Raw genomic sequence first — 23,341 nt, 5'->3', positions numbered from 1 at the left:
ATTCAAAGACCTTTTGATGAAGGAGGCTCACATTTGAAGCTTGGGAACAGACAAATATTGATTAATAGAACATGTATAAGTTATGGGCAATATGCTGGGTGTGGAGCTAGGAATAGCAGAATAGTGCAATCAGGAACAAAAGAGCAACAAAGGGTACCAAACTTTCAGTTATGAGTAAGTTTTTTTGAAACTAAAGTACAGCACAGTGACTAGTTATAATAATGCATTCATTATAAACTTTAAATTTGCTAAGAGAGTAGATCTCGTGTTCTCACATACACACACCAACAGGAAACTAAGCAGTTTGTGGTAACCATTTCACAATGTATACATACATCAAAGCATCACATTGTACAAATACATTTTTTTGTCAAAAATATACAAAAAAATGTTTTTATAGAATACAAGGTCAGAAATGATATCTTACAAATAAATGCCTAGGAAGTCTTTGGGACTTTCCAGGCCCCAGGAGTGTATGAGGCTATTCTCTTTGAAAAGCATCTTAAAAAACCTAGCAACCCTTGGGAACAGGAATCCTAGAACATTAGAGCTGGAGTTAGGGATCACCAGCTCTCCCTGCAGTGTGTGTTTAAGTAAAAGAACCCAGGTAAGAGGCTAAGTGGTGTCCTAAGGTCCTGAAGCAAGTTTATAGCAAAGCCCAGACATCTTTAATTCAAGTAAACTCCTTTAGGACACGGAATTAGGTGGCCTTTAGTTTATATCCTAGAAATAATTAAAACAAGTGGTCTTTCTGCCCTTGAAATGGAGTGGAATTGTCTTCAAACCCCTATACTATGACTTGCAGTGGTAGTCCAAAGTGTGCTTACCGCCTTCTCCACATTTCCAAAGTTTAGGTGGGTGTCTAATGCTCTCCTGGCTGCCTTTTTTAAGGAGAGGCTTTCTAGGGTGCTACCTTTCCACACTTACAACTCCGTAGTATCCACAATATCCATCCAGTCATATTAGGCGCCTCCTGCCACAGATTCAGGGGAGCTACCTTAATTACATATTTAATTTTTTAAATTGGTTTCTAGATGTGTCAACTTTTATCATTGGTAACTTTCATCTAGTAATTCTTTAGAAACTAAAGGCTAAAAATAACACATAAACTTTACATAAAATAACCCATGGGTGCCCCTTGGGCATCTGGCTGTGATGTATGGTATAACTATATCATAGAGATCAGTTAGATTCCCTGTAACATTGGCCAGAGAAGAGAAGCCTGGAGGATCTGGAACTAATGAGTGACCACTTTAAAAATCAGTTTAGCCCTAATCAGTTTGACTCAGTGGCTATAGCGTCGGCCTGCGGACTGAAGGTTCCCAGGTTTGATTCCAGTCAAGGTTATGTACCTGGGTTGCGGGCACATCCCTAGCAGGGAGTGTGCAGGAGGCAGCTGATCGATGTTTCTCTCTCATCGATGTTTCTAACTCTCTATCCCTCTCCCTTCCTCTCTGTAAAAAATCAATAAAATATATATTTTAAAAAATCAGTTTAATAGTCACTGAAAATAGTATCTTATTTTTAAGTAACCTGCTAAATTTCTGCAGTATCAGCTTCCACAGCATGGTTATTCTCTGAAGCCAAATAAGTAAACAATCCTTATAAAGATAATATTAAATGGTAGTTGTTATTAATATCTCTTTTTAAAATCCATGAATATCATGTGTGGTGCAGGCTAAGTTGTTGCACTTATGGTGTCCTTGTTTGTTTGGATTATTGTATGAACATCCACATATTTTGCCTGCCCCCCTCCACCCCAAATACATCAGCTAAGCCACTACCACACAAACAAAGCCACTTTTCTCACCAATTTTAGACTTGGGTGTATTTGTTGAGAATTACAATGTACTTCACATCAGTACCATGTTATAGGTGGTTACAGAAAGTGGATGGATCTGGAGTAAGATAACATTTTACTATAGTTAAACAAAGATATATTAGGAAGGAAACAAATTAATACTCGCAGAACTTTCCAAGTCCTTGAAGGCAATAAGAAAATATGAGTCAGAGACCATTGACTTAACAAATGGATGACTTTATTCAGAGAAAAGGACAATAATGGTATTTGCTTCAGACCATCCAGGAAAACAAGCACGCAGACTTACACAATACTTTGGCTTAAAAATTATTCATAATATTGATGTTAATCTGATGTATAAAGAATCAGATGGGACATAGGTGTCAAAAACAAACCATAAAAACACAAGCTTGCATAGATGAGTTAATGTAGACATGTAAGTGGCATTTAAGGGAGGCTTGAGCACTGGAGAGTCCAAAATGACATTCCCACCTCAACCTCCCTACACACATGGAAGTCACCAGCACCATGTTTCTCGTTTTCCTCGATGAGGTCATGAGCAGGAACGACTTGTGCTGTGTGAAGGTGAATTAAAATAGACTGTTTCCATCAGCCTAGTCCAGACGGGTGAATACAGACCCACCAGTTGCCAACATCAATCACCTTTAAGGCATTCACAGAAGAGTCCCTCACAGTTTCACTGAATCTCTAGATAGGCATGTGGCTGTTTGAGGTGGCCTCAGGCGACTGTCCTTCCTCAAGGTTCTGTTCAGTTCCATGGAACAACTATTTTAAAGCTGACGTTCTCTCTGGGGCTTGGATACAAACTGACCAGCACTTGGGATAACGTCTCACAAGTTTAAACATATTTACATTGCAAATGTCAAAAGGTTTCTTACCAATGAATCTGAAAATGCCTGGGTACCTTGCAGGACCTCTCTCAAAAGAGCACTCTTCCAAATTGTAAGACAAATGACAGCACCACCTCACATTTCCTGAGCAACTTGATTTATATGAGCTCTCCTGTACTTTATAATTCAGCACCTTTCAAAATATAATATTGTGCTGGGATGGAAAGGAAAACACCATTTCAGAGAATTCTCATTTTGGATCATCACTTTTATATACTATCTTCCCGCTATACCTCATCCTTATTTACAATACTTCATGAAAAAAATATTGGGTTGCCCTGAAGAGGCAGGTGAAAAACACAGCTATTTCTGAGGAATGGCAGTGGACTTTCGGTTTATAGCAAGAGTTGAAGTTACAACCTGCAGGGACTTCAAAGACTAATTCAACCAGAAATTCTAAAAATATCGTGACATCAAAAACCCTCTTACTAAATTTAACAGCTAGAAGCTATTTTAGCAATGATGGTCTGAAATTCAGTGCAACAAAAACATATCCCAAGCATATGACGAGTAACAGGATATTCTCAACTTCTTTGCTGTTTTTAATCCTTCCTCTTTTGTGAAGGAAATGTCACTCAAACTGTCTTTCAATTCTTCTATTCTTTACACGTGAATCTCGGCAATAAGTAATGGGGCACAGCGTTATACAATTAATTCTGTCCTTATCTGAAATGCTAAAACCAGCATAGTGCTGGCTCCCTATGCAGTGAAGAGGTACTCAAAAGGAAAAGAACATTTCTAGTTTGCTGCAAATACACAAATGCATATTAAATCTACTAGGAACATGTTTCTAGGCAGTTTTCACAAATTTATAAGGGAAAGAGTGGTTTTTAGGACTAGGTATTTCCACAAACCAACATGATTATTTAGATGATTATGTGTAATTTTGGCATCAGAAATAACCTTTAAAAAAATTCTGGTGTCTTCCCTATGATAGCAGAAGTCTTCCTGGTAAATTTTCTGTTAAAAGAAATAAACCAGAAGATTCTTCACACCAATAAATCTCCAATTTCAAGTAAAGGTCTCTATTTTGTTCAGTTTTCTCTTTTTGTTGTTAACAGTATGCATTTCAATACATAAGAGTGTTGATGAAATTCTTGTAAAACAATAATGAATTGACTTCAATGCATAATAGAACCTTTAGAAATACCTTCTACATCATCATCATGGGAAAAGACAGTCAACTCCCAATTATTCAGGAAGTGATAACCTGAAGGATCTGGCCTGGAACTTCTACCAGCCTTTTTGATCATGCCACTGCTCATCCACAGACAGAGAGGCAACTGGAAATGAGATGATGTATCTACCTGTCAGTGTATAGGTTACCCACAGCTCGGTGGAAGGAGGGTCAAAGCTCCTGATGGCAAAAATGTGTGGGGATCACCTGTGAATTTTATATCTCAGTGGAGAGTTGACAGTCATTTACATGTTAAGAAGTACAATACTCTGACCTCGATTGGAATCAAATTAATTTAAGGCAATACTGCTCCTCAGACATTGCTGACATAAAGTGCAGGTCTCATCAGAAAAGTGACTGCAGAAGTGAGATTGTCCCAGTTTACCTCTTCCTTCTTGACTTCTCCACAATTAAATTTCAACATTTCCAACAACAGTTAAATGGCAAGCGCAACACCAGCCTTGACCCTTCCCTGTAATGATCAGGGGGCAAAGGTTCTTCCACCAGGAATTTGGATCACTGTGTGCCTCATGCAGCTTTATCAGGACAGTCTCCAGTTTGCTTCTCCCTGCCCATATTACCTATTGTGGGCTAAGGGGAAAACGGGATTCTATCAATAGGAAGATAAGCAGTTATGGCTTTAAGACTCACAGGCACCACCAGATGTGAACAGAAATGGGACCATTTATCTAGTCACTTCTCTAAGAGCAGTAAGTAATGAACAAAGTACTTTAAAAACCTGTTTTTTTCCTTTTAGCTAAAAGAACAGGTTTTTATTTTTTTGACTGTTTCTAAAAAGCCAATGCTATCAGAATATGGCACACTATGTACAGGGGAGTCTAAATGACCAGTGTTCACTTCCCACGTGACCATTCCCTACACAACTGCTGTTTTCCCAAAAGGGAAAGAAGTCTTTGAATGCAAGTTCTATTCTGTTCTCAGTCCCCCCAAAAGCTGATTACTTGTTCCTTTACTTGGCTGAAGATCTTACAGCCAATCACCAAAGTTACCTTTTAAGGAAATTATCACTGAATAAATAAATAATCTTGATATTCCCCAAAGTGATTTTTATACAAAGGCAACATTCATTAAAAATCAAGGCTCTATGGTAAACTGAATGCACCATATTATAACAGGTGTTTCCAAAGAACAAGTTGGCACAAGACAAATTTAAAGAATATTTGACAGTATTAAATAAAAATAATTATCAGTTAAAAGTTCATTATTTTTACACCAGAAAGTCCTGATATTGAGGGAAAGGTATGGTCAAAGTCAGCAATCAATATTCATCATCCAAGTTCGGCTTCAGGCCACAGTAGAGAAGAAAAGGGAAAATGGGTCCAGCTCATGATGTTCTTTGTGAGTTCTATGGAATGCAAGGCCAAATATCACCCATTGTAGAATATGTTGATCTAGATCCAAGTGGTCACTGCCATTCTGAAAAGTTTTCCTCCTGGGAGCAGTAACTATCCATATCTTTCTCTTCTAATTCACATGTTTCTATGATCAAAAGACATATAGCCTTTCTTGCCACTCATTAGACTGTTCATTGCTGGTTAAAGACATTTGAGGAACAGAAATTTGATGGTATGCAAAATGCCTTTCTAAAAAATCTGTGTTCTCTTAAAGTGAGTGTAGCAACTGTCTAGTCTCCCAATAAAATAATATGGCTGACGGTGGTTTGACACTAGAATCAAAAAAAATTTTTTTTCAACTCAGAACATTTAAGCTGACCATATCTCACTTTGCTATTATGCAATGACTTACAACAAAAGTTAGGCTGGGGGGAGGGGCTGTTATCTGTCCAGTATAAGGCTCCTTAACACATTGTGCTCATTCAGCAATACTGGTGCTAATAGAGCCTGGCCTCCAGAGAACAGAGGTATAGAAACAGAAAGATTTCCCAAGGCCAGAAGCATTTGTTTACATCACAACATTAAAGCATAATACATTGTGGGCCTAAAAATTAAATTGCATGTGTTAAAGCAGTAGGAACAGGAAAAAAAAAATAAATGCTTCCACATTTATATAGAAATGACATAGTGTAAAGCAGAGAATACAGTGAAGAATGTTTGGCAGTTCCTTAAAATACCATTGTTAGTTGCTTTTAGAGTCTCAAAGTTAATTACATTATTTGAATGAGAATAAGAGGATTTAGCTGGTTGAGTTTGATTTCTGTCTCCTTATTCACAGGGAAAGAATTACTCTGATATGCTTTAAAGAGTGTTTGCTTTACCAAAAAATTAAGTTAAATTAAAATATTCTAAAATACCAATCATTTAAAAACCTTAAAAAATCAAATTTTCAATACAGATGTTGAATTGAGTGTCACAAAGGAAATACCACCTTTGGTCACTCACTAAGACAGTTGAAACACTAACATTCTGGTTAAGTGTTAAGTGGCCTGACAGTTTTGAAGGAAATATATCCAGTTAGCATTTCATAATAATAAATACAATTGAATAAAGCACATGAGAAGCAAGAGGAATGCAGAATTTAAAAAGTAAAACTGATCATTGCATGAGATATAAAAATAAACATTTATAAAATAAAAATATGGCAAATGATATTGCTCATTTGCTTAATTATCAAATAAAAAAACACTGTTATTGTTTATTTCTTTAAAGCTACCATAAAAACTTTTTAAAATATGAAGCAAAATCACAGGGCAGACAAAAAAACAATGTAAGTCAACAAGGCCTAAGCTTTGGATATTGAAACCACTCTCTCTGCAACTGGACTTAAGGCCAGGACCCCATTTTGTTTGCCATTGGCTAAATGAAGGCTTTTATTCATGCATTTCATCATGGCCATTCAAAGTCCTGTTATTTTGCCTTTCCCCATTTCTCTGAAGTAACTACCTCCCTTAGGGTTTTCTTTATCATTCTCCTCAAAGTTAACTCTTAGACACCTCTTGCCCAAATTCCTACAATCCAAACACTTTCTGAAACTAAAGACCCTTCTCAAAATGAAAGACCCACATCCACTCTCAAAACTACTCTTAATAGCTTCCTGAATATTGCCTGACTTTAAAGTCTATCCGGAAAGATAAGGCAAACTGAAGGCATTTCCCAATGAGAAAAGAATGGGTTACGAACTTTTTTCTAGTCACCTACACATTTCTTTCCTAAACAAAAACCGTACTAGAATGCCAAAAATGTCAGATTCATACTGTGAAAAATTATAGGTAGTCAAGTTGAAGGGATATTACACACACACATATAAATACATATGTGTGTGTGTGTGTGTATGTGTGTGTGTGAAAGAGAGATTGACATTTGTGTTAACTAACTAGTATAGGAAAATAAGCATTTCCATAAGGTTTGAAGTTAGACAAAGACTATTTCTTGAAGAGGAGTTTAAAGATCTTGTATAAAGGATCCAATGACCATATATCATTAACGATGTGTAGAACTAAATACATGCATAAAGAAGTACTTTATTAATTTCGACTTGATGTTGAATTATCTATTTATTGAGAAGTACATAAAATATTTCTGAGGTTGTCAAAAAATATTGTTATGTGTTTTAAGCAAGAGGCAAACTTCGATCTATGGCCAGAGAGGATGATGAAATCATCACTTATAAACACCTCTTTCCAATTCCACTTGCCTTGGCTATATAAAGGGAATGTAAAATAAGAGAAGGGATAAAAAGTTTTCATTTTTAGTTGACTTTACACAGACCTGAGTTAGGATATTATAGAATTAATTTTTTCCAATTAATACTAATCAATGTGCAATGCCCAGAGGCTTCAGAAGTCTCGACCTATTGATGAAGCAATAGCAAGAAAGTGTTAGAGAATGCCATCTACATCAATTTTCCCTGGAGGGTGTGTATAAGTATCTGCAAAATCTCTATAGTCCTGATAGTAAGAATAACACATTTTAATTGTTCCAGGTATGATCTTTTTAAAATACTTTAGGGTTGTGATTATTTTTTTCTTTTCCTAGAAAGTACAAAAAGCAAAAGGCTCTTTCAATATATCATATACTAATGAACCCCAAAACAACTGTTTCTTACACTCTTCTATTCTCCATTTCATCCAAACATTGTTTTATTTACCTTGATCATTACCTTCACTAAATTCTAATTGCTAAATAAAGTATAGTCCCTAGATACCAATATTTCATACCTAAGAAAAAATGGCATTTTATAGATCTCTTAGACATTGTATCCATGGAAGTATAAGCAGTGTAGAGGTGGTCAATATTCAGAAGCTAGATTTTCTTGTACTGCCCAAGTGATCAGAAATAACCAAAACATTTTAAATGCATTAAAATTATTTATGGTCAAAAAAACCCTTGAGGATAAATCCCAGGAGTACAAACATAGGAAGAAAAAATAAATGTGGAATGCATTCTGCATCATCCAGTAATATTTGCTACAGTGAGTCCGTTTTCAAGGCAGATTCATAGGTTTTTACTGCTTATAATGGAAACCTGGGGAAGAGAGAAAAAAAGAAGAAACAACATTAAGAAAAAAAAAATCTTTGAAAATAAGCAAGGAGGTGAGGGTGGGCAGGGAGAGGTCAAGGGGGGAAAAAGAAAAAAAAATGTGAATTATATTTTATCTGCAACAGTATCTTATAAAAAAACCACAGTAGTTTAAATAAGTAATTTTTATAGATAATTTAATAATGTTATAATGTCATTCTTAGGATTTGATTCATTGCTCAGTGATTTACCATTGTGCAATCAATAAACATAGGTTTATGGAAAAAATAAAAATAAACTAAGCAATTTACAGATTCAATGCAATCCCTATGGCATTTTTCACAGAACTAAATCAAAGAATCCTAAACTTTATACGGAACCACAAAATACCCTAAATAGCCACAGCAAACTCTTAGAGAAAAAGAACAAAGTTAGAGGTAGCATACTACCAGATATCAAACTATATTACAGGGCTTTAGAAATCAAAACATTATGGTACTGCATAAAAACAGACATATGGATCAATGTAACAGAATAGAGACCCCAGAAATAAATCCATGGCTATATGGGTGAATTCCTCTATAACAATAGAGGCAAGGATATACACTGGGATAAAGACAGTCTAGTCTCTTCAATAAACAGTGTTGGGAGAATTGGACAGATAAATGAAAAAGAATGAAACAACATCACTTTCTTACACCATATACAAGAATAACTTCAAAATGGATTGATGACTTAAATGTAAAGACTAGAGACCATAAAACTCCTAAAAGAAACATAGGCAGTAAACTCTTTGATATCATTCTTAGCTATATATATATATATATATATTTGGATATGTGTCCTTAAGCAAAGGAAAAAAAATAAAATAAAAATAAAAAATGGGACTACATCAAAGTAAATAGGTTTTGCACAATGAAGGAAACCATCAACAAAATGAAAAAGACAACCTAACTGAATGAAGAGAAAATCTTTGCCAGTGATACATCTCGTACAGGGTTAACATCCAAAATATACAAGAAAGTCAAACAACTTAACACCATGAGAACAAATAATACAATTTAAAAATGGGCAGAGGACCTGAACAGACACTTCTCCAAAGAGGTCATTCAGATGGCCAATAGACATCTGAAAAGATGCTCAACATCATTAATCATAAGAGAAATGCAATTTAAAACCACAATGAGATATCACCTCATATACCTGTTAGAATAGCTATCATCAATAAATCATCAAACAAGTGTTGGCGAAGAGGGGAAGAAAAGAGAACCCTCATGCATTGTTGGTGGGAATGAAGATTGGTGCAGCCACTATGGAAAATGACATGGAGATTCCTCAAAAAGTTAATTACCACAGATGGAGCAATTCCGCTTTGGGGTATTTACGCAAAGAAACCAAACCATCAATTTGAAAAAATATACATAACCCTATATTCACTGCAGCATTATTTACAATAGTCAAGATATGAAAGCAACCAAAGTGTACATTTACAGACAAGTAGATTAAAAAGCTGTAGTACATATATACAATTCAAAAAGAAATCTCGCCATTTGGGACAACATGGGTGACCCTAGAGGGTATTATGCTAAATGAAAAAAATCTGACAGAGTGAAACAAATACTATATGATTTCACTTATATGTGGAATCTAAAAAACAAAGTAAAGCAGAAACAAACTCAGAGATCCAGAGAACAAATTGATGATTGCAAGATGGGAGGAGGTTGAGAGATTGGGTGAAAAAGGTAAAGGGATTAAGATGTACAAGTTGGCAATTATAAAAAATAGTCACAAGGATTAAAGTACAGTACAGGAAATATAGTCAATAATATTTTAATAACTATTCATATTGTCAGATGGGAACTATACTTATTAAGGTGATCACTTGGTAAGTTAAATAAATGTCTAATCACTATGCAGTACACCTGGTACTAATATAGCATTGTATGTCAACTATAATTAAAAATACTTTAAAAAATAAAAAATTATAAACCTTGAAACTCAGTTTTTCTCCCTGCTTAAGCATAATTATCTTTATTTATATGTATTTCAGGTGAATCATATTTTCTTTGTTCTTGATTACAAAATATTTACATAAGGAATCAATGTGGTAGCCCGGCCCATGTGGCTCCATGGTTGAGAGTCAACCTATGAACCCGGAGGTCATGGTTCTATTCATAGTCAGGTTGCAGTCTTGATCCCCAGTGTGGGGCAAATGCAGGAGGCAGCTGATCAATGTTCTTCTCTCATCATTGATCATTGACATTTTCTGTCTCTCTCCCTCTCCTTTCTTCTCTGAAATCAATAAAAATATTCTTTTTAAAAAAGAATTAATGTATTATTTTAATATTATGTACTAAATATATGTCGAGAACAGAAAGATACCCCTTAAAAGTAATGCAGGTTTATAGTTTAAGGAAAAAAGAAATCATTAGCTACTTCCCATTAAACTAAGGATGGTAAAAAGGCCACCAAAGAATGGGAATTGTAATTTATAGGTTGTTTTGACAAAGTCCAACTAATCCCACCTTTTAAATAATGTCTTTTGTCTTATTTTCAACATTAGATGATTATCAGAATGAAGGGGTTGGGGGCAAAGGAGCTTTAAAAAATACCAATGACCAGCAACCTCCCTCCCCTTGCAATTCTTACATAATTGGTTTGGAGTGGCACCTATACATTGGTATTTTGTAATGACTACAAAAAAAAAAGTTAAAGATATTTGGGAAAGTTAGATCTGGAAAAGGATAATAAAAACATTACCTAATAAATCTTTGAAGAAACCATAAGAAATAATAAACATCAATATCTAGCAAGTCAACTGCAATCTGCTTTCAGATATTTTACTTATACGACTCTAACAACACAGATACTATTAAAATCACCTCCATTTTTAGATGAGGAAATTAATGTAAGAAAGTACTTCATTATCTCATTTTAGACTATCTTAAAAATATACTTTAGTGAATGCATATGCTTTAAAGAACTACATTCAACCATTTCAATCATTCCTTTCATTTTAAAGATCTGGTCCAACTTAAATCTCATATTCTTTCCTCATTTTCTTTGTCCCATTTTTCTTTTGCATAAGTGTTTTATGTGCTGTGTGTATACATGTGTGTACTTTTAACTCCCATAACTAGAGTTTGGGGCAGATGGGAATAAAAGCTAAAACACAAAAATCCCAGGAAATCTAAATTGTGGCCACAGTTACCCTTTAAGAATCTAATGAAAGCAATGAAATCTCTCTGCAGGAGAATGGAAATACATAAGGAAATCTTGCATTCAATTTAAGGTGTTTTGTGTCTGTATTTTTAAAAAATTATCTTTACTAAATGAAGAATATTATAATGCTCTGCGGAGAGGAAGGAGAACTAATTTTTCCACTCTAGTGATCTATAATCCAGCATTTGATTTTTCCACCATACCACAAGGATTACTTAAAAAGATCCTACACTTGACCATATATATTTTTCTTACCTTTATGAGAGGACTCTGATTTTGAGAAATGACGTGTGGAATAAGTGTAATCCAAATCCTCAGCATCTGTCATGGTAGGTGGTGGCGGCCTGGAGGGAGGTCTAAATTTAGAGATATTCTAAGTGCTGGTGACTACAATTCTACTGCTCATTGGATCACATGGTAAAAACATTTTCGGTACAAATGCAAAGTCAGAATGTTTGAGAATTCTCACTTTAGGTCCTGGCCAGTTGCCTGACCTTGGATAAATTATTTTATCTTATTTTTCCTTTATTTTTATGCACATAGTTCAATAAAAATGCATATTTTTGAATACCCAATATGTGTGAAGCATTGTGCTAAGAACTAGAGAAACAAAGATTAATGTGATGTGACCACTGTCCCTAATGAAAAATTTACTTTGTTTTGGTAGGTTTTACGAAGAAAAAGAGGAAGACAGAAAAGAATAGAAATGAAGAAAGTAATAAAGAAAGATAAGGAAGGACCAAGGAGAGGGGAAGAGAAGGGACATTGTTTTAACACACAAAATTTACTGCAAAATTATTTAATCCACTAGGTGGCAAAGTAGAGCTTAGAGAAGGAAAAGGCAGTCATATATTGTCAACTTTTCAAGTCAAAAGAAAACATTGGAAAAAACATTGGAAAATTTGTACTGCTCTAAACTTTTTATTATTTTAATCATGTAACACAGATTTCTGCAAACATTTGGCTTTAATGAAGATGAAGAATAGAAACTCTTATTTTCCATTGTTTCCCAAAGGTATACTCAAATGTTGCATTAAATCATGAAACCACATAAGGTTAAGATCTGTCAACATATAACCATGTTGTAGGATATTTTGTGAACTATATATACAATCTGGAAGGCATAAGTAGTCTGAAGTTTGGAAAGTTACAGTTAGTTAGGTACAATGGTCTCTGTCATATAAAAATAAATGCAAGTGTTTTCAAATTTCTCACCCTGTCCCCAAGCGGTAGGCCTCGCCTGTATATTCAGTATCTACAAGAGGTCAGCAAGGGATGTAAACTTATATATATAGTAAGGACTCCACTATAAATTTTATATGAATATATCTCAATTAATTAACTTTCAAGCTAAGCCTGCATAGTAGCTATCATACACATATTTTAGAGTCAGATTAGATAAGATGAGGTAAGTGATCTGTCCAAGTTCACACAATTGTTAAGTGGCAGAGACAGGGCTCAAACTCACATGGACGTCAAAATCAGTGCTCTTAACCACACCATACTATGCTCTGCCACAGAGGTTTGTATTAGTGGCTGTGTCTTCATTCAAAACTAGGAGAAAAATAAAATACCAAGTAGTACTACCACTATAAAATGCTGTAGTTAAAAGAATTTGGTGCCAAAACCGGTTTGGCTCAGTGGATAGAGCGTCGGCCTGCGGACTGAAAGGTCCCAGGTTCGATTCCGGTCAAGGGCATGTACCTGGGTTGCGGGCACGTCCCCAGTAGGAGATGTGCAGGAGGCAGCTGATCGATGTTTTTCTCTCTCATCGATGTTTCTAACTCTCTCTCTCCCTTCCTCTCTGTAAAAAAATCAATAAAATATATTAAAAAAAAAAAGAATTTGGAACTTGGGTTGAAACTTTTTCCAGTTACAAAGTGGTATAATAATTCATTCAGATTGCCAACTGGTTCCCTATTTCTTTAGAAAGAGTAGAAAATCTTAGACGAAGAAATTGACTTTTGAGCATAAATGCTGCAAGCTCTGAGACTCTGCATCCCCTCTGCTACTATCACTGCTGCACTGAAGTAAACAGCTTGACCTAGGCAGATCCACGTTTTTCAATCATTGAAACCATTTCTTTCTATACAAATGGCTAAACGTTTCTACTATGACTATTTTTTTTTAATCCACACCCGAGGACATATTTTTATTGATTTTAGAGAGAGAAAAAGGGAAAGGGAGGGAGGAGGGGGGAGGGAGATCAATATGAAAGAGAAACATCAATCGGTTGCCTCCTGTATGCGCCTCAACTGGGCATCAAACCTGAAACTTCTTGGTATACAGGACAACACTTGAACCAACTGAGGAACCCGGCCAGGAATACCATTAATTTTGAAAGAGGAATACATAGATTCTAACCAGAAAGCATACACTCTGATATTAGTTGCACAGACAGCACCAAGATAACAGGCTTTAATTTTTAACTGGGAACATACAGGTTACATAAAATCCTTCATTTTTGTTTTGTCATATATATATAATCTTTGTGTAAATGATATTTAAAGATAAATGTTCCTCTCTGGTCAAATAAGATTTCAGTTTGATTAGTCTTACGTAACTTTTCACTTATTTATAAGAGCCATTTTTCTATCAGATGCTCAAACCTCAGAGGGAAGGTAGGGGAGGGTGGGGGTAAGGGGAAGAGATCAACCAAAGGCCTTATATGCATGCATATAAGCCTAACCAATGGACACAGACAACAGGGGATGAAGGTGAGGGCAGGACTGGGGGGATGAGGGGACAATGGGGGGATAAAGACACATTTGTAATACCTTAATCAATAAAAATTAAAAAAAATTAAAAAGCCATTTTTAATACATGTTCATTTGATTATTTATTCTTACAATATGCCAAATATTTTTAAGAGTGTCTATTACATTCCAAAAAGTTGTTTTCAACTTTAATAAACCTTCTTAATGGCCATTCCTGATTGTTGTACATTATCTGCTATAAAGATATTACTGTTTTAAAGAGCCCATGGACTTTCAAGATGGCAAAATAATCCTAAAGATTTTAATTCACTTGACTAAAAAAAGCATAACCCACATCTAAGGACCTACTGAGAACAGATTAGTTAGCTGTTATTTTACTTGGATATTTTAGGGATGTAAATAAAACTAAACCATGTAGTACTAAAATATGCTTTAAAAATTGTTTGGCATGTGCTTAACTAAAAGCTACAAGAATAACTTATTTTGTGTGATTAGATAAACTACACCACTGTTGCACTAAGAGCTTTACAAACCTGATAAAATTTTCTAAAGGGTATTTATCTTCTGAAGGCCTTGAGTTTAAAAACAGAGGATGGGTTTTAAAGATCACTAAATACATTCACTTTAAGGAAACTAGCTGAGCAGTTTGCGGGCAATAAATGGCAACAACAGTGTATGTTTTCAGTGTAATAAATCTTATGTTTTAAAAATAAATATATTATTAGAAATCGGACCAAAATTCAAGGTTCTAATAATTAAGAGTTCTCAAAATGTCACACTTAGTGTTATTGTCTTTTTATATTTCACAAGAGGCCCGGTGCAAGAAAATTCATGCACTGGAGGGGGTGTCCCTCAGCATGGCCTGCCCCCTCTCACAGTCCAGGAACCCTCAGGGGCAGAGGCAACCCAGCGATCAGGGGAAGACAATGCCCCATCACACCTCTGCTGCTGCCACTGCCGGTAGTGCAAGCCTCAGCCAGCCCTGGTTACCTGAGCCTTGAGCGGCCCTGGGTTTCTGGCCAGCCAACATCTGAGGCTTGCCTACACCTCGGGCCGGTCCTGGGAGGCTGGGGGGCTGAGGGGACTGGTGAACTCTGGAGGCAGGCGTGTGGCAAGGTGGGGCTGAGGAGACTGGGTTCCGCCATCTTGTGGCTGTGGGCGCTGCCATCTTTGAGAGCATGGCAGTCAATTAGCATATTCCCTCCTTATTGGCTGTGGGCACCCCCATCTTTGCAATGGTGTGAGTGTCAATTAGGATATTCCCTCTTTATGAGACAGGATGTTCTCTACTCCTATTCCAATCATATTTTCTTTTGAAAAGCAACAGAAAGCAATGAAGAAAAAAGAAAAGGTTGCTTCCCCAGAGACCTAGAGGCTGACAACTTGAGGTGGAAAGACAGCAGCTGCTCCATTATTCTGACCTAAGACTGCTTGAGAGGAGTCAGAAAGTACACATCCCACAGCCACAGTCATTTGACCTGGTGGGATTTAGAACAGTCTGCAATGACTCAAGGAGTATTTGCCTAGGATGCTGAGACTCACACAAAAATGAATTTAAGCATGTGTAAATGTCAGGACCCCACCAATGTGATCATGAACCTCAGTAAAAAATTAAAACCTGAGATTGTAGGAAACAATTTAACCTTGTCTCTTCTTAGCTGAGGGCATCAGTTCAGTGATGACAGAGGCAAGAACTGGTCCTAACAAAAAGCACATCCTTCCTTTCTATGCCCCAGCTTTGGTGAAATTCCCTGTCTTTCTGATTTGACTTGTTCAAACTCAATTTAAAAGACTGGAAACAAAAGTTTGAGAATACCTTGACAGACTTGATATCACCTCAATGGCAGAAGCCTGGATCTCCTCCCCAAAGAACAAACACGCCCCTCAGGCAACAGCATCTCACTCTCAGAAAAGTCCAGTCCTCACTCTCTGCTGTGGGTATCAACTTACCGTGCAGGCCTGTCATTCTTAGAGCGATGAGGTTCATCACTGTCTTTTGTCTTTGAGTGTGATTTAGCTGTTTTGGGCTATAAAAAAGAAAGAAAAAGAAGAACACATCCAGTAAACAAAGAAAGAAAAAGGTTAGGTTTAGATAATATCTAAATTATGCCACACTACTCTCCTTTAATGATTTCAGGTTACTTACATTCAACTGAAGAACATAAAATATTTTTAAATACAATCACTCAGAGATTTTAAAAGAAGTTATAAAGGAGGTATGTTGGAGGCTGTCAGTGTAGTCAGGTGAGTGGGCTAACTAACCTCAGGTGAACATGCTCCCCTACGGCTGTGCGTGGCCACCCATTATTAACAGAACAGCTGCACAGCAGCTGAAAAGAACTGGCAGGTTTGTGCTCCTACCCTTATTTCTGAACACCTGACTTAGGGATGAGATTTCCATACCAGAAAACGAAGGCCCATTTCATGGCATTTTTCCCAGGAGTAAATCTGTATCAGCGCCAGTTAAAAAATCTAGACAGCACAGAAGTTCTGATACTTGATAGAAATGTGGCCTGCCTCTTACTTTCCTGATTAATAATCCTTAATAATACCTACTCCTTCACAGTCAGGTTAACAAAGAAATGGAATAACTCTTGGGAAATTATTTGTGGCTTAATTAATGGAGAAGCATGTGGGAAGCTTTCTACTAAAAATGAAATAGGTTAGGAAAAATCCTGAATTACAAAGAGGGTAAAAAAAGGGTAATGAATATATTAATTAACATGGAATAATCCTTTCGCTTGCTTTTAGACTGACAACTGGGTAATTCAGCAACAGGAAATAAAGTAGTATTATTACCATGTTTTCTATATCTTCTTTTCCTCAAGGTCAAGAATCAGACAGGACTGGAGATCCAGGGTAGGAATTTGTTAGAGAGAACAGGTGGATACCCTCACTAGTACCCTCATTGCATCCTTCTGTCTAGTACAAACTCCCTCCCTAGGAAGACTTTACCAAATGAACTCTCTCCCTCCTCCTCTGTTCTTCCATTATGCTCTCATCAGCCAGCATGACCTTGTATTTGTTAGCTGTCTACAGTCTGTCTCCCTGTCCACATTCTTCATTATCATGAGGAAATATATGACTCTGTCTTTCCCTCTAAGTCCAAAAGGATGCTTTGCACACAGTAACTAATTTGTAAAATCCATTAAATTGAATTTGCAACCACCATATACAACAATTAGATTACTTTATAATAGGATGAACTGAGGTCACTGACTATTTTGCCTCCTAGTTTTGAATTAACAATGGGAAGGTAACAACTCAAGCGCATGCTAGGCAGTTCTTGCACTGCGACATAAGCAATGATTGCTGGTGATGTCTGTCATCAGAGGAAGGGAAACAATCTATACTAATAAAAGAGAAACATGCAAATTGGTGTCACTCCACTATGCCCACCAGCCAATTGAATGTGTATGCAAATTAACCCAACAAAGATGGCGGTTAATTTGCATACATAGCCGCCCAGCAGCCTGGGTCCCGGGAACATCATCGGCACCCAGGTCACTCCGAGGTAGGCCCCATGTGGGCCCTGAGAAGACTAGGAAGGGCCTGAGCCAGGGGGCTCCTGGGCAGGGCCAAGCCTGCAATCAGAGCCAGGGGAACCCTGCCCAGGCCTAAAATCTCAGCCAGAGGCTTTAGGCCTGGGCAGGGGCAGAGCCAGCCATCGGAGCTGCAGGCAGCCAGCCATCAGAGCTGGCCATTGGAGCCGACCATCCGAGGAAGCTAGGGTCCCCTGCCCAGGCCTAAAGCCCTGTCCAGAGGCTTTAGGCCTGGGCAGGGGTGGAGCTGGCGATCGGAGGGAGCTGGGGGCAGGGGTGGAGCCGGCGATCAGAGGGAGCTGGAGGCCCCTGCCCAGGCCTAAAGCCTCTGCCAGAGCAGGGCCGAGCGGTGATCGGTGTGAACTACAAAGGAAACACCTTTTCTGACCGCTCGTTGTCTAAGCTCCCTGTATGCCACTGGTAATATTCTTAATAACTTGGATAATAAGAATCCAAAAAGGTGATCTAGGGTTTTTCCACCACACTCCTGGAGAAAAAAATGAAGGTCCGCTGCTGGAGGGCTAAGAAATGTCATATCCTGCCCTAGCCAGTTTGGCTCAGTGGATAATGCCTCGGCCTGCCCACTGCAGGGTCTGGGCTCAATTCTGACCAAGGGCATGTACCTAGGTTGCAGGCTCCTCCCTGGCCGGGGCCCAGGTCAGGGCTCATGCAGGAGGCAACCAATCAAAGTGTTCCTCTTACTTTGATGTTTCTGTCTTTCCCTTTCTCTTCCACATTCTCTAAAAATCAATGGAAACATATCCTCAAGTGAGGATAAAAAAGAAGAAAGAAAAGAAAGAAAAGAAAGAAAAGGAAGAAAAGGAAGGAAGGAAGGAAGGAAGGAAGGAAGGAAGGAAGGAAGGAAGGAAGGAGAAGGGAGGGGAGGGGAGGGGAGGGGAGGGGAGGGGAGAAGAGAAGAGAAGAGAAGAGAAGAGAAGAGAAGAGAAGAGAAGAGAAGAGAAGAGAAGAGAAGAGAAGAGAAGAGACGAGACGAGACGAGACGAGACGAGACGAGACGAGAAGAGAAGAGAAGAGAAAAGAAAAGAAATGTCATATCCTATGAAAGACACATCTTGAAAATGCCTAAAGAAAGTTGTCATTTTTTCACGGTGAAGGGACTGGAGTCCGTGTTGATGAAAACACCTTGGTGGCTGTGGTGACTGGCAGTGGCTGCAGCAGTGGAGTGATGGGGCTGGTGCCTTACCCTGATAAGCCCAGTCACCTCCCACAAAGGGAGGCCAGACTGCGGCTTAGACCTGCTCCCCAAGGGGAGCAGGGTGCGAGCCTAATCCGTCAGTAAGACATCCCCTGAGGGCTCCCAGTATGTGAGGGGGGACAGGTTGGGCTGAGGGACCCCTCCCCCCCAGTGCACGAATTTCGTGCACCGGGCCCCTGTGGGTACATAACCAGGGATGAAGAACAATATTAGTACACTAGAGGCCTGGTGCATGGATTCGTGCACCAATGGGGTCCCTCAGGCTGGCCTGTGCCCTCTCGCAATCTGGGATCCCTCAGAGGAAATCCGACATCACCCGAGGGATGTAGCAGTATGTGAAGCAGCAGGCAGTCAGGTAGGAGCCCAAGCTGGTGCTGCTGTGCTGCTCCCGTTCATCCTGGCCCAGCTGCGTCTGCTGCCACCGCTTGGTAGAGCTGCCACAGGGGTGGAAGACGCTCCCACTGCTGCAGCTGTGCTCAACAGCTGTGAGCCCAGCTCTGGCTGAGCAGCGCTCCTGTTGTGGGAGTGCACTGACCACCAGAGGGCAGCTCCTGTGTTGATTGTCTACCCCCTGGTGGTCAGTGCACGTCATAGTGACTGGTCGTAATGGTCACTTAGGCTTTTATATATATAGATAGGGAAAGAACAGAGAGGAAGAAAAGGCCATCTGAAAGCACATGAAAACACTATGCTCTCCTGTAAGGTAAGTATAGTAAAACTAAGATTGCTCATGACCAGAGGGCACTCACACTTTGGTTGGTCTTAAAATGAATGAAATGAGTTTTTCAATCTTAGCCGTAGCTTTTAAATAGTTACTTTCAAGAATTTAGTATGATTTTTTATAGTAAAATAACTTTCACAAGTCAGATTCACATGTGATACAGATAATTTGTTTACCTAAATATATTTGCAGAGCAGAGTCCCCTTCACAGTTCTAATTTAACTTGTCATTTAAAAAAACAAACAGACCCTACCTTCCAATCAGGGTCATGTTTTCGTTTGTCCAATGACGATTTCTCCTTGGCTTTCTTGTAAGCTTTCTTTTCTTCAGCCATTAAAAGTCTAGCAATTTCCTAAACAAATGGAGTCCATATTGTCATTGATTACAGAGTTGCAGGTAGAAAATTACTTTCCAAAGAATACTGGCTGAACAAAGTCATTAACTACCATGAACTCACCTCATCCTGGGCCACTTGAGCTGCTCTCAGATCCACCTGGGTAGCCTATAGTACAGGAAATACAAACAAAAAATTTAATTGGATTCTATGCTGTCCATTTTTTAAAATCCTACATAAAAATAAACTGGTATTTAAAACTAGTTGCGATTAACATCTTTCAAGTTGATAAGGGCTGGTATATATTTGCCAGTTAAAGCGGGGTCTATTTTTAACCAAATTCTGTAGCAGATTCTTAGAGAATTATCAGAACTCAATAATGGAGAGATATGTATATAGAATTCTATTGCTAACACTTGCTCAGTAAATAAAACTACATACTCTAATCCTGTTTTTTGATTTTTCCACCAATAAAAAAAGGGTATTAGCTCCTTAACTGATAAAGGACTATAATGCATATTATATAATCTCAAGAATGACTCAATTCACAAAAACCTTATTCACCTGAACTTCTGCATTAAAATTTGCTCACCAAAATTTCTTCTTCCTGCAGTTTTCTGGCAATTTCAGCATCATACCACTCCTGATTTCTGGGGGTCACTCTCGACGGAGTAGAAACTGATTCTTTCATTGCCCTTGGTTTCATTCCTAGAAAAAACTCAATACAGTAAGGCAACCAAGTTTGTTTTCTAAATAGTTGCAAAATTTATGGTAAAAACAAACAAAAAAATACCACCTTTACCTTAAAGTTACCTTTCTTTGCTATCTAACACTGACAATACTGCTGCCACTCCAAAATTCAGTGGAGGGTGCACTGGAAATCATTTTTCCCCCAAAACATGGAAGTGGTGATGCAGACAATCCACACACTTAAAGATACCCATCCAACCCTTCCTGGTAACACCTCCCCTCTCACAGTTTCTTCAAGAACAGGAAATCAGGCTATTAGGCTAGAGACTGTGAGGCTTTTGCAAAACAGAAAGTTAAAAAAAAAAAGGGGGCCCTAGCCAGTTTGGCTAAGCAGATAAAGCGTCGGACTGCGGACTGAAGGGTTCCAGGTTTGATTCTGGTCAAGGGCACATGCCTGGGTTGCGGGTTCAATTCCCAATGGGGGGCATGCAGGAGGCAGCCGATCGATGATTCTCTCTCATCATTGATGTTTCTATCTCCCCCTCCCACTCCCTTCCTCTCTGAAATCAATAAAAATATATTTTTAAAAAAATCTTAAATTTAAACAAAGGGTAAATCAATGAAATAAATAGAGTTCAGAGGAAAGAAAGGTACAGAGCTGAGGTTTTAAAGAGGCTAAGCTGTCAAGACTGGAGGAAATGAGAGACTTCCTTCTATTTGCTTCAGCCTTGCACACCTTCCCTCCAAGAGACTAGAACAGCATCCCAGGGGAGTTATGTGACTGAGTATCTTTTAGCACCCAGTGGTCCTGCTGTGGCTTCTGCTCTGATTGCCAACAAGCCCACTTGCTTCTCCTATCTTCCCTATAGCTCTGATCAGTTTACTGTTGTTGTGAAATTTTATGGAGGGTATAACATAAAGAAAACAGACCACAATGACTCTAGAGTTTTACTCCTCTGAGAAAGGAACAGGCAGGGATGAAGGGGGATTTTGGCTTTTTATTTTGAAATTTTAAATGCCACATACATTCGTTTTATAATTTTTAATAGACTGATAAATGCTAATGGTCATTTCAAAATTGTGGATATTTCCTTCTTTGTACCCTCTCTAAATTACAACTATTCAACAATGTGAATACATTATACTCAGAAATAATAAAAATGTTGAATGCAGTGAATGAGATTAACTATCTGAAATAGCGACTTCAGTAAATGGATTGCTGATGGGAGAAAGAAAAGTCACTCCTGTCTATTTCTTTATATCAGTGGTTCTCAACCATGGCTGTATACTAGAATCACTTGTGGTGCTTTAAAGAAAAACACAAAAAAACTTGACCCAAATCCCAGGGATTCCAATTTAAGTAGCCTGGAGAGACCTTGCCTTTAGTATTTTGTTTTTTAAAAATCTTTAACAGTTGATTATTTGCAATTAGCATTAGAACTACCAGTTTAGTGTGTTATCTCCCTCAAAATAACCACACATTAAAATGGCTTTTAGCAAAATGCCTCACCACATTTGATTTGCTTGCTTTAAACAAAAAAAGAAAAAAGGAAAGACAAGAAAATACAACTAAATTCTGGGCAGATGAAGAGAGTTTAAGTTTTCTGGTGAAGGCTTTCTTAGTAGAGCTTTGAACCTAACTTTGCGGTAAATCCTAAAGCCACAGACTCATCTGCCCTTCCCACACAAAATAAGACTATTAAACATGGTTTTCTTAGCTTCAGGCCAATTAGTACATGACTACCCAGAAGAGAATCCACTTCAACTTCCCATCGTTTCTAGAGCTACTAACTCTTATGCAGGCGGGCCTGGTTTTAATCCAGATTTCTGAGTGGTTTGGGACAATCACAAAACAGTAGCACCCTCCCAAGAGTGGGCCATATTTAAGTGGAATATAAACCTCCCTGAGTTATGATTAGTGTGGTCATAGTTAGAAAGGAATATTTTAGATAAAATAAATAAAGTTATATAAGGAAGTTCGTATTGGGCAGTCAGTGGACAAGGTAGATTGCTGTATCATATTCCTATCTATAGGAAAAAGACACATTGAGCAGCCCAAGGCCTAGTTGAGGACAATAGGAAAGATTACCCTTAGCCCTTGCCCCTTCAATTTTGCCATCCAGTGAAAGAAACAATATAGTGGGATATGTTCAACTTTCTCCACTATTATGCCTCCTACTCTACATCACAGAATTAACTGAGAAAATGTTTTAATATCTATCAAAGACACTTTGAAGGTATTCAAATGCAATAGTCTTAATTGGCTTGACACTTTGAGAAGACTGTAACCTCTTGGCAGTTAAAGACAGAATGATACATAGATCAATGGAACAGAATAGAAAGCCCAGAAAAAAAAGAAAAGAAGAAAAAACTTTTAACATATGATCATTTGCAACAAATGAACCAAAAATATATAATGGGAAAAGAACAGTCTCTTCAATAAATGGTGTTGAGGAAAACTAGACAGCCACATGCAAAAAAACGAAACTGGACCACTATCTTCCACCATATGCAAATATTAACTCAAAATGGATTAAATAATTAAACATAAGATCCAAAACCATAAAACTCCTA

General features: G+C 37.9%; 1 protein-coding gene across 2 annotated transcripts in view; it reads right to left on the bottom strand.

Annotated features, from left to right (window-relative positions):
* Positions 1-7,309: 7,309 nt before the first annotated feature.
* CCDC50 (coiled-coil domain containing 50) overlaps positions 7,310-23,341 on the bottom strand; it is a 69,532-nt gene continuing 53,500 nt past the window's right edge. Inside the window, exons 6-11 of one of the 2 annotated variants that reach the window (XM_081087032.1) lie at positions 20,670-20,785; positions 20,201-20,245; positions 19,997-20,095; positions 16,215-16,291; positions 11,803-11,891; positions 7,310-8,331 (exon numbers count right to left, since the gene is read on the bottom strand). In XM_081087032.1, the coding sequence (XP_080943158.1) occupies positions 8,312-8,331; positions 11,803-11,891; positions 16,215-16,291; positions 19,997-20,095; positions 20,201-20,245; positions 20,670-20,785 (446 nt within the window). In that variant the 3' untranslated portion in view covers positions 7,310-8,311. The remainder of the gene's footprint in view (positions 8,332-11,802; positions 11,892-16,214; positions 16,292-19,996; positions 20,096-20,200; positions 20,246-20,669; positions 20,786-23,341) is intronic. The other variant, XM_081087031.1, reaches the window with a different exon arrangement.

This window comes from Myotis nattereri (assembly GCF_964212035.1).
Source record: "Myotis nattereri genome assembly, chromosome: 3".
Classification (NCBI taxonomy): Eukaryota; Metazoa; Chordata; class Mammalia; order Chiroptera; family Vespertilionidae; genus Myotis; species Myotis nattereri.
The sequence above is the reverse complement of the archived record's forward strand: the minus strand, read 5'-3'. Positions and strand labels throughout refer to the sequence as shown.